The sequence below is a fragment of the Solanum stenotomum genome, chromosome 3 (assembly GCF_019186545.1).
Source record: "Solanum stenotomum isolate F172 chromosome 3, ASM1918654v1, whole genome shotgun sequence".
NCBI lineage: Eukaryota > Viridiplantae > Streptophyta > Magnoliopsida > Solanales > Solanaceae > Solanum > Solanum stenotomum.
This window is the reverse complement of record NC_064284.1, coordinates 8,057,453-8,073,293: the sequence shown is the minus strand read 5'-3', so window position 1 is coordinate 8,073,293 and position 15,841 is coordinate 8,057,453. Positions and strand designations below refer to the sequence as shown.

Sequence of the window (15,841 nt, the reverse complement as noted above, 5' to 3'; positions counted from 1 at the left end):
AAACTGTAGCTATAGTAACTAATATAGGCTAAATGTTTGCTATTCTACGTATTTTTTCCCATTTTATAACCAAGTACTAGTAGGGGTTGATTGCCTCGTATCCTTAACTTTTGAATTTAGCTTAAACAGTTAGCCCAATCAATCCAGATCTAGGTCTCAATTTGGGTTTGTTCTGTTGGGCTAAAAGCAAATAGGGCTTTGGCCCAAGATGATTAGACACTGGTGGTCCATTGATCTTCCCAATAGGAACTTGCAAGTTAAGAGCCCAAAATATACACTTCGCTAATTAAGAGCCCGCTTGATCTTGAAAACTTTTTTTTTTTTTTTGGCTTTTTTCTCAAAAAAATTAAAACAGCATGTGGTTACAATTGCAAAAAAAAAAAAAAAAAAAGTAAAATTTACAGAGTGGCTAAAGGTCTTGCAAAGTGTGGGTTGGCTGCTAACTCAGGATTCAACATTATTTTTGCAGAAAATATTATTAACATTATGTCATGTTATACTCCATGAGGTCATATGTTTAATGTACTTTGGCATATTCCCTGAGGATTTTGAAGCAGTGTGCTCAATAGTACTATAGTAGTAAGATTTTCCGCACTATTTATGGTTAAAATTATCGAAAACAATCTCTGTACCTTATAATAAGATAGAGATAATTAATATTGTGTATCCTCTATCCTCTCTAAACCCATTACCCACTTGTGGAATCACACGGATTATGTTGTATTTGTGGTTAAAGTTGTACAAACAGCAATGTTAGAGGGAAAAGTTAACAAGTGAAAGGAATGAAAGGTCTCAATTTCCATATGTCCTAGACTTGATTAATAGAATTATCTGATATACTTATTATTGATGGAAAATGAGACACACATCTTGTGAAATTAATCAAAGTAGGCAAAAAATCAAATGAATTTCACAAGAAAAAACAAAATTGTTGTACTACTAATCTCACAAACCAGTACTATTGTCTACTTTTTTTTGAAACAAAATTAAAATTGATATCAAGAAAGTACTACTGTCTACTACTAATAACCAAATTGCAGACGGATGCGGTACACAATAGGAAAGAATAGGCCCCACGTTTTCTCATCTTATAATCCACGTGTCATGATCCTATAGCTTCATCAGTATTTTATAATGCCACGTCGGATAATAAGGACCAAAGAAGAGGAACATGAAATTCAGCCGTTAAGAGTTGTTTCTCAATTTCTCATCACACATTGCCCATCATCTATAATACTAGTAGTCTCAATTAGTAGGACAAAATCCATTACTTCATCATAATCAACAAGAGTCTGCAAACAAGCAGTGGCAAAGAGGCTGAAAAGTGATGGCACTTAGAGCTTCAGCCACCGCTAAATCACCTCTTCCTCCGCCCCCTTCTTCTTCTTCTTCTTCTACTTCATCACCACCTATAGTCTTAAATCTTCCTAAACTTACTCAAAAAACTGTGTCAGTGTCATTCTCTACATCCACTGCACTTTTCCTCTTTCCCCTTTTCACTGCGACCCATGAAGCGAGAGCAATCAGCTTACCCAAGGAAGACATAGTCTCTTCCCTTAATCAGGTACCAATTACAAGTTTCCCCTATTTGAATTTCTCATAACTTTTTATTGGGTTTTTAGTAAAACCCATTTCTTCAAATATGTTTTTTTTTTTGGGTCAAATCGTTTCTACTGCAGTTCTGATATAGTCTTATTAGATTAAAGTTGGTACCTTTTTGATAACTTTTTATTTAGGCGATTGTGGATTCTACATCATATGTATTACTCCCTACTTTTCAATTTATTTATATGGTTGTGACTTAGATACACAGCTTAAGAAAGTAAAGATACGTGGAATGTTCTAAATGTTCTTTAATTTTGTGGTCTTAACTAAAGATATGTGGAATGTATCAAAATATTTCTTATTATTATGGTGTTACCATATCTGAAAAGTTGAAGTTAAAGAGTTACTAAAAAAAACAAAGAGACATTCTTTTTTAAATGGTCTGAACAAACAAATTGAGACGGAGGGGGTAGTTGATACAGTTCCACAAAGTTCTGTGTTATGTAGGTGAATAAAACTTGTTTCTTGAGATTTGGTTCTTAGCAATTTATTGGAAGCTTTCCTCTTTCCAGGTAGAATCTGCAGTTAATCAAGCTCAAGAGGTTGGTTCGAACATCTTTGATACTATAAGCGGAGTGATTGGGCCCGTGATTGAATTTGTGAAACCCGGGATTGATGCAGCATTGCCTTTAGTAAAGCAAGCAGGAGAGGAAGTTTTGAAGAACGCTTCTCCTGTCATATCTGATGTCACTAAGAAAGCACAAGAGGCAATGCAGAGTGCTGGCATGGACTCTCAGCCAGTGATGACTGCAGCTAAGGTATGATGTTCTGGGACTTTTCGGTGTTGTAATTTGAGTTTCATCTTTCTGTGCTCAACTTTAAATGATACATGATTGTTTGGTTGCAGACAGTAGTTGATGCAGCTCAACAGACATCCAAGGTGATTGAAGAGGCCAAACCAATCGCCTCATCCACAGTTCAAACCATTTCATCAACTGATCCAGCTGTTATTGCAGTGGCTGGTGGCACATTATTCCTGGCATATCTTCTACTTCCCCCTGTCTTCTCCGCTCTCTCTTTCAGCTTTCGTGGTTACAAGGGTAATTGGATGGGTTTTATTACTCTTGTTTATTTCCCTTAATTTTGTCGCTTTAGACCATTGAGATATACAGTGTAAACTATTCCCTCTAAAAAAAGGTGTACAAATGTAAACCAAGGAACATGCTTTTAACCATAATTTTGGAGTGACTATAATCAGATTGGCTTGGTAGGTTGGTTCATTTAGCTATCTTGAGTGACTAAAATTATTATCATACTTGAAATTGTGTTCACAATTTGTTGTAATAGCATTATCTTCACACCAAGTTAGTTGTTTGTAGCTTTATTATCATTTTCATTTTCCTGTTAATTTTTGGAATTAAGAAATTTGTTTTGGAATGCAATTTCCAGGTGAACTAACTCCTGCTCAAACACTGGACAATATGTGTTCTAAGAATTATGTGTTGATTGATATTAGAACAGAGAAGGACAAGGATAAGGCTGGAATCCCTCGTCTTCCATCTAGTGCTAAAAACAAGATGATTCAAATCCCGTAAGTTAGGTTTCTTCAAGTTCACATTCTTGCTTACTAGAATTGCTATCCTCTAATAAAAATAGTAAACATAATGAACTGTATTCTAACATTACATGCATCATGCTGTATTTCCACTGCCATTCTAATGTTTCAAATTGCTCTATCTCGGAAACACGCTTGTTTAGATAAATAGATCAGAATGACATGCATAAAGACTAAAATAAGTCTATTTTGCTACTTGTCTTAAGGGTTAAGAAGGTTCTCTTTAATTTCTTGAGAATTCTCCAGTCAGGAACAAACTGTGCATGGTCCTTGATAGTGGCTTAATCAAATATTTCCTTTTTATTTATTTGTCTCTTTCCTCGCTACGTTCTCCTTAACTAATTGAGAGGCGGTAAATTGAATTCTTATGCGAGTGAGAAGTTAACCTGGTCTGGTATACTTGCTTTCATCTTTGTGCATGAAATCATTTGACCCTGAACTTCCTAGGGAAGATATGAAAAATGTCTACAGATAAGGATGTTTATACTTATGCTTATGTTCTCTTGGTATATTACAGTTTGGAAGATTTGCCGAGTAAAGTAAAGAGTCTTGTGAGAAATCCGAAGAAAGTGGAAGCTGAAATAGTGGCTCTGAAGATATCATTCCTCAAGAAAGTCAACAAGGGGTCTAACATTGTCATAATGGACTCGTGAGTTTTTCTAAATCTTCTTATAATCTACTTGAAACCTCACTCTTAATTCCCTTCTGGTCTTATAGTCTATGTGCACCTTTGTATAATTTTCGTTATCAATGATATTCTGTAAAAAAATATTCAGGTACTCTGATTCAGCTAAAACAGTTGCTAAATCGCTGACGAGCTTTGGCTTCAATAACTGCTGGATCATGACTGATGGCTTCTCTGGAGGCAAGGGGTGGTTGCAGAGTCGGCTAGGAACAGATTCGTACAACTTTTCTTTTGCAGAAATTTTATCACCATCAAGAGTCATTCCAGGTAGACGTTTTGGTACAACAGGCACTGTCAAATTGCTTTCAGATTAACAAGTCTCCCTTGTAATGACCATCAAATTGGCCATAGTATAGTTGAATTCTTAAAGATAGCCTGCTGTAATTCTTTGATCAGTTCTAATGAACTATCTTCTTGCCTCTGTTTTTCTCTTTGTTTTGGCATGTCACTGCATGCTTTCGAATCCTATTTGTACATCCAACACAAGAAGTTCAGCCATATGATACATAGAACAGGGTGTGACTCCTCACAGAAACAACTCCGGATCGATTTTCAAGCAGTTGGTACCTAGCCCTTCTTTTTTTGAATTTCTATCAGGTGCCAATGTTTAACAAATGCAGCATTTTGGTTCCTGCATTTTCAGTGATACTGCAAACCAATGTAACTACATTCCATCAGAGTTAGTCTACACCATGCAGTAGATGTCACTTTTGTGCTAAATGCCACTCAAATTGAAAACGAAGAGAGACACTTTGATGCATGATTACCAAAATTAGGAAAAGAAAAGTTTTACTTTTGCTTAATTTTGCAGTAAAACAATCAAAGTAAGTAGCTAAAAGATGAAATTTTTATTTCCCAATAAATCAGAATTCAATAAATGAGTAGAATTTGAATGAGTACACACTTATACTAAAGCTCAGTCTTAATAGTTGTACAAATACAAACAAACAATAGGATAAAAGGAATGAAAAAGTGTATAGGAAACAATCTTCCAAACTTTAGGCCCTTTCGCGATTATTATCTCTATGCTACACTAAACAACCATTACGAGAAAAATTCACAGCATAATTGTCCTCTACCAATTGTCTAACTTTTATAAGACTAATTGCAGTGTAACAAAAATATTCTTGAAAGTTGGAGTAATATCTCCAATCTTGATAATAGGCAAATTATTACCATTGGCTATTTCTTGCTGTTATATTATACTTCCTCTGTTCCTAATTATTTGTCCACTTTTCTTTTTTTAGTTGTCCTAATTACTTATCAATTTTGACAAATCAAGAAGGGACAAATTTTTTTTACCGATTATACCCTCAATTAATTACTTTGAAAAAGATTTTTTTTTTTGGAAATATTAAGTTTTTACTTCACCCACTTCATAATTAATAGGGGTAAAATGGTAAATTCACTATATCAATAATTATTTTCTTAATAGGTGTGTCAATTCAAAAGTGGACAAGTAATTAAAGACAAAGAGAGTATTATTTATTTTCTTTAATATCAGAACTATAAACAGGACTTGTGGGTCTAAAAACCAATCTCCTTCATGTAACTACCACTACCTGTTATGTACAACTCCTTCAACCAATGGCATCACCTCTGCTAGCTTAGCTCTGAGTTTGATAGCTTTCATTATTGGTTGTCAGATTTACACACCGAATAAGGCTCCTATTGAGTCAGAGAATTTTTCGAAAACAATCTCTCTAACTCCACGAGATAATAATTAAATCTCTTATCCTTTATCTTTTCCTAATACTCCCTCTGTTCCATATTCGATGCCCATTTAGAAAAAGAAATTTTTGGGTCTTCAAAATTTGTTTAAACTTCCAAAAGTCATATTAATTGTAGGGGGTAAAATGAAAAAAAAAAATTAATTTTATATTTATTTAGTAAGTAATCAGATACTCCCTCCATCTAATTTATGTGACACTTTTCGGATTTCAAGATACAAATAAGTCTATCTTTGACCGTAAATTTTTTATTGTTTTAAATATTTTGAATTGTCAATTATTATGACTTATAGTACTTTTTACATAGTTTATAAATATATAAATTTCATTTCAAAAAATTTAAAGATTCCATGCATAAATTGTGGATCAAACTTGAATTGTTTAATTCTTGAAAAATGAAAAGTGTCATATAAATTGAGACACATGAAATAATATAGAACAAATATTTTAATAAGATGTCCATCTAACATGGAACATGCCGATGGGGAGTATCATTTAGTGGGATTTTTATAGGTATGTTGTTGTTGTCATAGCCAATCGTCTATCGAAAGATACTACTCCCTCCATTTCATATTAATTAAATTTTTGAGACATTTTTCATTTTTGAAATTAACTTAATTGTTCAATCTTCAAGACTATATTTAAAATATTTTTCCAATTTTACCCTTCATTTGGATTTTCAATGTAATGACTTCATAAATTTGATAATAATTAATAAAGATAAAAATGGAAAACTATATTTAATTTATATCTTAATCTATTTTTCTTAAAGAGCTCAAAAATTTAATTAATACGGAATGGTGGGGGTAATTGGTATACAGTAAGTTAAGAGTCCAATCCACCAATTAATTTCATACCACTAAACTATTCTTTTCATTATATCAACTTACACGAACCGTTAGACAACCAGATTTACGTGTAGTTGTTGCACTCCACAATCCACATGTTAGCAGTAGAGGCATGAGAATTGACCGATCTTTTTCCTGAAACTCTCTCATTTTCGATTCCCATGGCACGTTATCAACCGCTGCGCTCTGTCACTGTCGAGGATATTCAGGCGCTGCAGGGAATCTCCGCCGCCGCCGCTGCCCAACTCCACCGAAAGCTTACCGAGATAGTTGCTAAATACGGAGCTGACGCTACCAATACATGGCGGCACATCTCTCAATACCTTCTTACTCCGGACCTTCCCTTCGCCTTCCATCAGATGATGTACTATGGCTGTTACTTTGACTATGGACCTGACCCGCCTGCTTGGTTGCCCGACCCGTTAGTATTCTTCAGTTCAACTGCGCGATTTGTTCAATGTTACTCATTCCTGTTTTAATTAATGTGTGAAAGAAGATTTTCTGCGATTATGATTTTTTCAAATACTTTTGAAATATTTTGAATGGTTAGCCCGTTGACTTAGCGTAGGAATTCTAATGGTATAATAGTTTATTTCAAAAAAAATTTGAAGATTGTGTATCCGAATTATAATATTAGTTAGTTTGACCCTCATATTCTAAATCAAGCCACATAATTGAAAAGTTGATGAAGTCAGGTGAACAGTTGATAAATGTTATGGGTGGATCTTGATTTGGATATGCGTTAGTGTATTATGAACTTGAAGTTAAATTAGTTTGTGAGAAGTTGCTGAATGGTTGTGTTTAGTTGCTCATCATGATGATGTGTTACTCCTGGCACAGGGAAGCTGCTAAGTTGACTAACATTGGTAAGTTATTGGAGCGACGCGGAAAGGAGTTACTGGGGTCAAGTTATAAAAATCCTATTTCAAGCTTCTCTGATTTTCAAGAATTTACAGTCTCAAACTTGGAGGTACTATTATGTTTTGCCCGCATTATTTGCAGCTTTACTTTCTTGTTTGTGAATGAGTAAATATTGATGCAGTGTCCTTTTTTTCCTCTTACTGGAAACTTTTATCTTTGTAGATGTACTGGAAGATCATATTTGAGGAAATGAATATTTCTTTCTCTGTTAGTCCTGAATGTATTTTGCTTGAAACTCCATTGCACCCTGGTGGTCAATGGCTTCCTGGAGCACGTTTAAATCCTGCCAAGAATTGTTTGAGGTTGAATGCAAAGAGGAGTTTGAGTGACATAGTTGTGATAACTCGTGATGAAGGAGATGATGAGGCACCTGTTACCAAATTGACTCTTGAGGAACTAAGATCAGCAGTATGGTACAATGACTTTTGTTACTGTTCATTACAAAATTAAGTTGTAGTATGTATATCAATTGTTTTTTCAAGTCAGAGTACTTGTGCTTGTTATTTGGATCTCTGTAAATATTCCATCGAGTCTTCCTGCTGCATGGCCTAAAATATATCATTATGTGCATCATAAAATGTTGGTCCTTTAATAAGTTGTACATACCGCGAAACATGCTGACTATTTATGACTTTATGGTGACTCAGCTCTGGTCATGGCATATATCTGAAAAAAATGTTAAGATGCACACTACCAACAAGATCCAGTGGCAAGAGACTCCACTTCAAACAAGGAGGTTGGATGTTCAAGTCACTGTAGGAGTATAGTGGGAGAAGACCACTACTGGCTTCTGCCTATGCAGGGGGAATGGGGGGAGGGGGTTAGGAGTTTATGTATATTAAATTAATGTACTTTCTCAGCAGTTCCAGTGTTGAACCATCCACATTCCATGTGATACATGGGGAAATATAATTTGTTAGTAATCTAGGAAATATTGTGCACAAAGAAACATAAAAAAAAGGGGTGGTGGTGCACCTTGGATATTACCTCTTACTATTAGTCTATTACTAAGTCAAGGAGGTGTGAAAACCAAATGATGAATGCTGTTAATTGATGAAAGGAGAGAAATTCACCCAGGTATTTACTAAGATGTTCAGATCTTCAACTAGCATCTGAATGTTTATATCATATATTTCCTGGTCTGCTTGTGAGTTGGACTGGAATGAAAACTTGGAAAATTAAGCAAGGATTGCTGTGAGATGGTATTGAAGACATATAAAAGAATATTTCATGTCACTTGAAAACAAGAGAATACACTTATGAACCAATTTATTCGACTTCTAACAAGGTTCACACACCATTGGCATGGCTTATGTATGAGCATCAAGTCTGTGAATCTTTTGCACATGCCAGTAGTACAATCAAATCACATCTTGTTAAAGTAGGTGATGACTGGACGATAAGGCATTAGAGAGGTAACTGGGTAGACTGGCTGCCACCCAGGAGCTCCGGGTGCATGGTCTAATAATGCCTCTGCTCTGTTAAATCTACAACGAATTACTATTGAATGGGGTGACTAGGATCTCCTTTCTACATCAAACAAACCCTGAGTCAACTGTTGCAAATGCTTTTCCATTTCCTTAATTTCTCATGAAAAGCACTTCTGATCATATTTTCTGCACACTGCATTGGCTAGAGAATTGTGGCCTTAAACATGTTATGTTTGTATCCACTGGGTTATGCCTTCTAAAATAGTAAAACTTTGGAGCAGTCCAACTCTGACATGCAAAGTTTTGTTGGGAAGAATGAGACACTGATTTGATATATACTCCATGCTTGTTGTGAAGAAAGAAGAGAATTTTGAGTATTTTGAGGTTGGGAAATCTGATTTTTCCCAGAATGAATAAATGCTACCTTCCATAATATGAAACCTATGTAGTAGCAACTTTCTTTTTCTTTTTATTGGAGATTCAGTATTTTTCCCCCAATGAAAAATTACTTAGCACCCAGAAGGATAAAATCAAAGAAAGTTGCTTGAGATGGTTTGATCATGTTTTGCATCACTTACATATGCATCGGTTCGTAGGTGTGAAACTATGGTGAGTGAGGGTGTTAAATGGTACGAGGTACACCTAAAATCATATGGAAGGAAAATGTCTCGAAAAGACATAATTTCTTGGAATTAGTGCGGGATTATCTAAAGATAGGACAAAATGAAAGAAAAAGATTCATATAGATGATATCTACTAGTTGAGAATGTTGATCTGAACCTACTGCTTTCTTGAAGTATTTTGACCTTACGATAGATTTATATGCCAGTAAAAATATAGTGAACTTCTAATATTATTGTAATTACTATTACTATTGTTCATATATAATTAACTTATCTTTTCACTTCTATTTTTTATTTGGTATATGATGATAATATGAGTTGAACTTAAATGGAGAAACATGGTCAGAGAGGATTCATATAACTAACCCGACTTATTTGGGACTAAGATGTAATTGTTATATGTTTGTTCTGTTTTTATGAGTTATGAATACTAATTCTAAAAACCCTTCTAAAATACAGGAGAGTCGCATATTGCATTGATACACTGGGATTGGAAAAGGGATCTGCCATTGCCATAGATATGCCAATGGATGTCAATTCCGTAGTGATCTACTTGGCCATTGTTATTGCGGGTTATGTGGTTGTCTCAATCGCTGACAGTTTTGCTCCAACTGAAATTGCAACGAGGCTCATGATATCAAAAGCAAAGGCTATTTTCACTCAGGTTTACCCCATTTCTCCTTCGCTGGAAATAAACAAATTATGTGCCTGAATACTGTTTTCGATTTCAAGTATAACCAGAACTACTTTTCCAGCGTATATAACTTCTTCATATAGGGAAGTATATAATACTGGCTAGATCAGAACTGTTCGGTGATATCATAGGTAACCTAGTTATTGCAGTAGGGTTGTGGATGGAGAAGAAGAGAAGCTCAAGTTGACATATTGTAAGCAAAAAATATTGGATAGGAAGATAAAAAGTTCTGCAAGCCATTTGGTAACTAAAATTAGTTGAGTATCCTTTCCATGCCTGGACTATACCAGCACTCACTGCCACCTAACAGAAAAGGAAGAAGCAATTAGTTGTTTTAATAATACTTCTTGACACAGAGATTCTTGCAGTTGAATTTGATGCATGGATAATGCTAATAGGATGTATGGAATTTTTTGCTAAGCTTCATATTATATTAAACTTGATAAGATGAAGAGATTCTATCTTTAGATATCTGCAGAATGGCTCTTGGAAAGTTATTACTAAGTTGACTAAGTGGCAAAAGAGAAAAAAGACACCAAATTTTGGTTCTTTTCTGAATAATTAATTTGGATGAATGCATTAAATATGAGAATGCTAAGTTGTTTGTGGCTTTGAGAAAGTTGGAGATGAATTACCAAGTATAGCTCGTCAATCTTGGATGCATTGTTTGGAATTAAAAGGTAACCTGAGTAACCTATCCTTCCTGGGGTGTCAGCTTTGTAGATCTGAGCTACTGGGATTCTCACAGAGAACCTGTAGTTAATGGTTGATTACTCTTTCAAGAGTTCGTAGTGAAAACATGTGGAGATTAAATTCATATGCTACGGTGAAATTTGAGAATTGAATCAATGCCCTGGCAGTACTTCATTTGGGAAAAAGAATATTGTGGCTAATGCTCATATGCTCCATGACTCCACCCCATGACCATATCTCCTTCAGAGATTGTTTGAATTCATCTTGAAGGCTGTCCTTATCTTTTGAAATTCTGACGTGAATTTAAGTCTCTGATTCTTTATGTTTGATCTCTCTCTCCTCCAACTCTTACTCTCACTCATGGGCTAAAACTCTTTTGGTTGACTATATTCCTAGGATTTCATTAGCCGTGGTGGCAAAAAACTTCCATTGTACAGGTGATATCCTAGCCCTGTGTCATTTTCTTTTATTTATTTGTTTCACCCTCCTAACATAGATTTCTAACCTGCAGTAAAGTGATTGATGCTCAATCACCAATGGCGATTGTAATTCCCAATAGAAGCTCCACTTTGAGCATAGAATTGCGTGATGGTGACATTTCATGGCAAGATTTCCTAGAAAGAGTAGACAAATCTAAGTAAGCACTCCTTTTTCTGATGTTATTTCATGGATTTAATTCCCTCTTTTTAATAGCTAAAGGTGGATTTTGCTTCACTAATGATTTACTTTTATATAGTGTTTCATGCTGACACAAAAAATGAGCTAGAACTAGATGACCTGATATAATCCACTTCTGTAATCCTTTAGAGAGACGAAATTGTGAAACTTTTAGCGCACAAGTACATTGATATTCATCATTCTTTAGATCCATGCTGTTAGCCTGTTAACAATGACTATTTCTTGAACATGCACATGTACCTGCAGTGTGGAGTTCATGGAATTTGCTGCTATAACTTCTCCTTTTTTAGCTGGCTTATCACGGATAGACAATGTAATGCGACTCAGGGGCGTATGTTACACATAATCTTGTTTTGAGTTGGTGTCTGTTAACACATGTAGAACCATTCATCTCATCTGACTGTGAGCTTAAGTTTAAGTGATAATAGTAGTAGCAGCAGTGGTGGTATTAGTAAATAGTAAAAGTATATAATAGAAGAAAAGTTACTTAGATTTTGAAATGACCTCTGATCTTTATTTTGAGTTCAATTTTTGGAGGATCACCTTGATTGCTAAAGGGTGAAAGTTCATACCTTATCTTTTTGTAAACTTCTTATTTTGAGTTCAATTTTTGGAGGATCACCTTGATTGATAAAGGGTGAAAGTTCATACCTTATCTTTTCGTAAACTTCTGCCGCTGGCACTTATGATTCTCTCCTGTATAACCTTCCATTCAATTTCGAAGCACCATTTTTTCTATATCTTATGGAGTTGTTACATTTCAAATTTAACGGATTCAAGATCTGATCTTCAATAATATTATAGAGTTGAACACAACATTTAGAAGGAATTTGTGTGCACTTGATGTCTATCAAAGGGGGAGGACTTGATGTGACGACTATTAGACCTCCACCCCGAGAGACTTTACAATCATAATGAGCAGATAACCTATTTCCTTACTATCTCATTGATTTTCTTTTTCTCTTACGTATGTTATGACTTTATTGTCTAGTTTGATGCCAGTCTAATGGAAATTGCAATTTTCTTTCAATCTTGCCATTCATCGGATAAATTGCAATGTACAACGTCTTTCTCTACTCTCTCAAAACCCTCCTATTCTTCTCTTCATATGGTCCATAAAGGTGCTAGAGGAGCAACATCTCATACTCTGCATCTTCTCTTATGTTCTCTAGAATCCCTGCTAAACATCCTTTCTTTTGCCCGACATCACCCGCTCAAGTCTAAGCATCTCAGAATTTCACACCATAACCAAGATGCTATCCAACAATATATAAGGAGGTGATTTACGTCTTCTCCTGATTCTTTACACATGAAGCACCAACTAACACCACTAATGTTCCCCTTCTTAAATTTTTCCACTGTCAGGATCACCCTTTTCACAGCTCGCCAAGTGAACGGCGAATCTTTCTCGGTATCCATACTGAAATATGTTGAAAAGATTCCTCTAATAAAAATCTTCTCATAGAAGTACTGTACTTTATAGAAAATATGCCATACTCCCCCCTCTTCATAGGTTATGACTATCCATAATTTTTATTTTTATTTTATGGTGAAGCAATTCGTCCAAATTATGAGTTCTTTAACCTCCAGACTTGCAAATTTCTCCTAAAACTCAAATCCCAATGCACTCCTCTCCCATTTATACTCCATATCCATTGGATCTTTTTTGGCAAGAATTTCTATACAAATTAGGAAATGTTGTTCTTGGCTTCTCGCACACTTATGTCCCCAAAAACTCACTCATCCTGATTGATATGTTCTCATTGAACCATTTCACCCTTTTGAGATATTCCTCCATAGTCCCACATCCATAGGGAAGTGAAGACATTTTTGGTCCACCCCCTTTCAGAACTTGGGATTGAGGCATAGTTGTTCATGTACTTTCAAATGACTTGTAGATCATCAGCAATACACCAGAATAGCTTCACTCCACTCTGAGCCTGCAATTTTATAATAGTTGCAGAAATAAACTAATAAAAAATCTATCCCAGCTTTACTATCATGGATAACAAAGGTCAAGGCCCAAGAGAACATCCAGCTTCACTACTTACTAAGGACTTCTGAATTGGGAAGCATTATGATAATCCTTTACTTGAATTGAGCTTTTGTTTACATACCTATTCTTCCTCAATCCTGATAATAGGATCTTTTACCATCTAAGCCACTACCTTGAATCATGTTATACGTCATTAACTCTGATTTTCTCATTTTACACTAGCTAAAAATAGCTCTGGTGCTGGAATAAAAAGTTGTTGATCTCTCTCTTTAAATAGCAGGGAAGTTGAGTATATTGGGGTGGAACTACCTGTTGAAGCATTCACAAATATCCTTTTCTCTTCTGGAACAACAGGTATTTTGATATCCATTGCAAGTATTCTGTCTTGTTCACTTACTCTATGATTTGATGTCAAAATTTTCTCAGTTACCGCTTAAAATTAATTTAAGGTTCTGTTTTTAGTGACTTAATGTATATGTTCATTCATACCTTATAAAAAAAATGTATATGTTCATTCATTATCTCTCGTGGGATGAAGGACCCTTTTACTTGTCAATAATATCTTACCTTGTAAAAAGAAAAGGACCCATTCTTTTTCTACCACATTTAATGAAGAACATTTCATGATAATTATGGTGAAAGAGTTCAGTTTATTGGTATGAGAATAATGTAAAAACTGCTTAGTCGACTCATTCATGAGGGATTAAGAAAAAATTTGGAGTAGAACTACTAATATAAGTCTATTACATTTACTCTCTATAAATGTGTTTTAGGGGAACCAAAGGCGATTCCATGGACTGCGACTACACCCCTTAGGGCGGCTGCTGATGGATGGTCCCACTTGAACATTGGCAAAGATGATGTGGTGGCATGGCCCACCAATCTTGGATGGATGATGGGCCCTTTGCTAATTTACTCCACTCTGCTAAATGGAGCAACCATGGCCTTATACAATGGGTCCCCCCTTGGTGCTGGTTTTGCAAAGTTTGTTCAGGTGCGATGCAATCTAACACTATAGACCCATTTCAAATACCAAATTAACAGTGGTGGCGATGTTGATGATGATAAACAACTTTGATTTGTTAAACAAAAACTTTATGAATCTGACTAGTTGCATACTTGATTGGCCTTACGTAAAGCAAGGAACTCTCCGAATACTGCTCAAGACTTCAAGCTAGATGATTAGGTGACTTGTGCAAACTTTAGGTGCCACGCTTGCTGGACCAAGTAGATAGAACAGCAAATCTAAGCATTTCTGTCTATACTACCAAGGACCAACTCTGTAATTAGCATTAGTATTTCGGACATCATTCTTTTCTTTTTCTTCCTTATACTATCAATCATTTAACTTGAGAAATATGAAGGCTAGAATACCACCCCGGATGACTTCAGGTTGAAATTTTGGGTTTACTGTGTACAAGCTCACTTATCCTTACAAATTTTCTGTTCATGGATTCCACCATTTTTTGCCATCTAAAATCCTCAAGGACTTATCTAGGATGCTAAAGTTACTATGCTTGGCGTGGTCCCAAGTATTGTGAGGGCATGGAAATCCACAAATTGCACTGCTGGTTATGATTGGTCATCCATCTGGTAATTCTTCTTAAACATTTTCAAAACAGTTAGAGCTTTACAGAGACACTATATTGTTCTAGAAAATTATGTGTTATTTTGTTTCTTTTTGTAATTTGATGGAAAATCTTATCTAATTGCAGTAGTTTAGCAGTGAATAAATACAATTCATTAGGTGCTAACTAAGGAAAGAAATTTAAGATTGATTCCTATGAATCTGCAGTGATTCCTATAAATCTGCTACCTAAATATAGCTATGTATATTAATAGATTTAAGTCTATATACATTCTATAACACTCCCTCTCAAGCTGGAGCATATATATTGATCATGCCCAGCTTGTTACAAAGATAATCAACTCGAGTTCCATTCAATGCCTTAGTGAGTAAATCAGCTACTTGCTCTCCTGTCTTCACTTAGCCAGTGGAAATCAAGTTTTCCTGAATCTTCTCACGAATAAAATGACAATCAACCTCAATATGTTTAGTTCTTTCATGATACACCGGATTTGAGGCAATATGCAAGGCAACTTGATTATCACACCAAAGTTTAGCTGGTGTATGATGTTCCAACCCAATTTTAGTTAGAAGATAATGTATCCACATAATCTCACACGTAGACTGTGACATAGCTCTGTACTCTGCACTAGATCGAGATACAACACTTCGCTTCTTACTTCTCCATGAAACTAGGTTCCCTCCAACAAAGACACAATAGCCTGTAGTCGATCTCCTGTCAATTTTGGATCCGGCATAGTCAGCATCTGCAAAACACTCAACACGAGTATGACCATGATTGCTATACAATATCCC

At 35.4% G+C, this 15,841-nt stretch overlaps 2 protein-coding genes across 3 annotated transcripts; both read left to right on the top strand.

The window, feature by feature from the left end:
* The first annotated feature begins 1,219 nt into the window (after window positions 1-1,219).
* On the top strand, window positions 1,220-4,266 carry LOC125858651 (calcium sensing receptor, chloroplastic). The gene is made up of 6 exons (XM_049538483.1): window positions 1,220-1,564; window positions 2,118-2,363; window positions 2,453-2,645; window positions 2,995-3,136; window positions 3,678-3,809; window positions 3,937-4,266. Exons 1-6 carry the CDS (start codon window positions 1,328-1,330, stop codon window positions 4,157-4,159), a joined length of 1,173 nt encoding a protein of 390 aa, XP_049394440.1. The 5' UTR covers window positions 1,220-1,327; the 3' UTR covers window positions 4,160-4,266.
* A 2,183-nt stretch (window positions 4,267-6,449) lies between these two features.
* Window positions 6,450-15,077, top strand: LOC125860205 (probable acyl-activating enzyme 17, peroxisomal). 2 transcript variants are annotated; one of them, XM_049540116.1, is made up of 9 exons: window positions 6,450-6,844; window positions 7,264-7,393; window positions 7,507-7,757; window positions 9,857-10,061; window positions 11,181-11,221; window positions 11,296-11,421; window positions 13,736-13,812; window positions 14,232-14,452; window positions 14,957-15,077. In XM_049540116.1, the coding sequence occupies exons 1-9, from the start codon at window positions 6,585-6,587 to the stop codon at window positions 15,053-15,055; spliced, it is 1,410 nt and encodes a 469-aa protein (XP_049396073.1). In that variant the 5' UTR covers window positions 6,450-6,584; the 3' UTR covers window positions 15,056-15,077. The 2 variants fall into 2 exon arrangements, with proteins under 2 accessions (XP_049396073.1, XP_049396074.1); XM_049540117.1 differs by having other exon boundaries at window positions 6,493-6,844; window positions 13,739-13,812.
* Window positions 15,078-15,841: the final 764 nt, after the last annotated feature.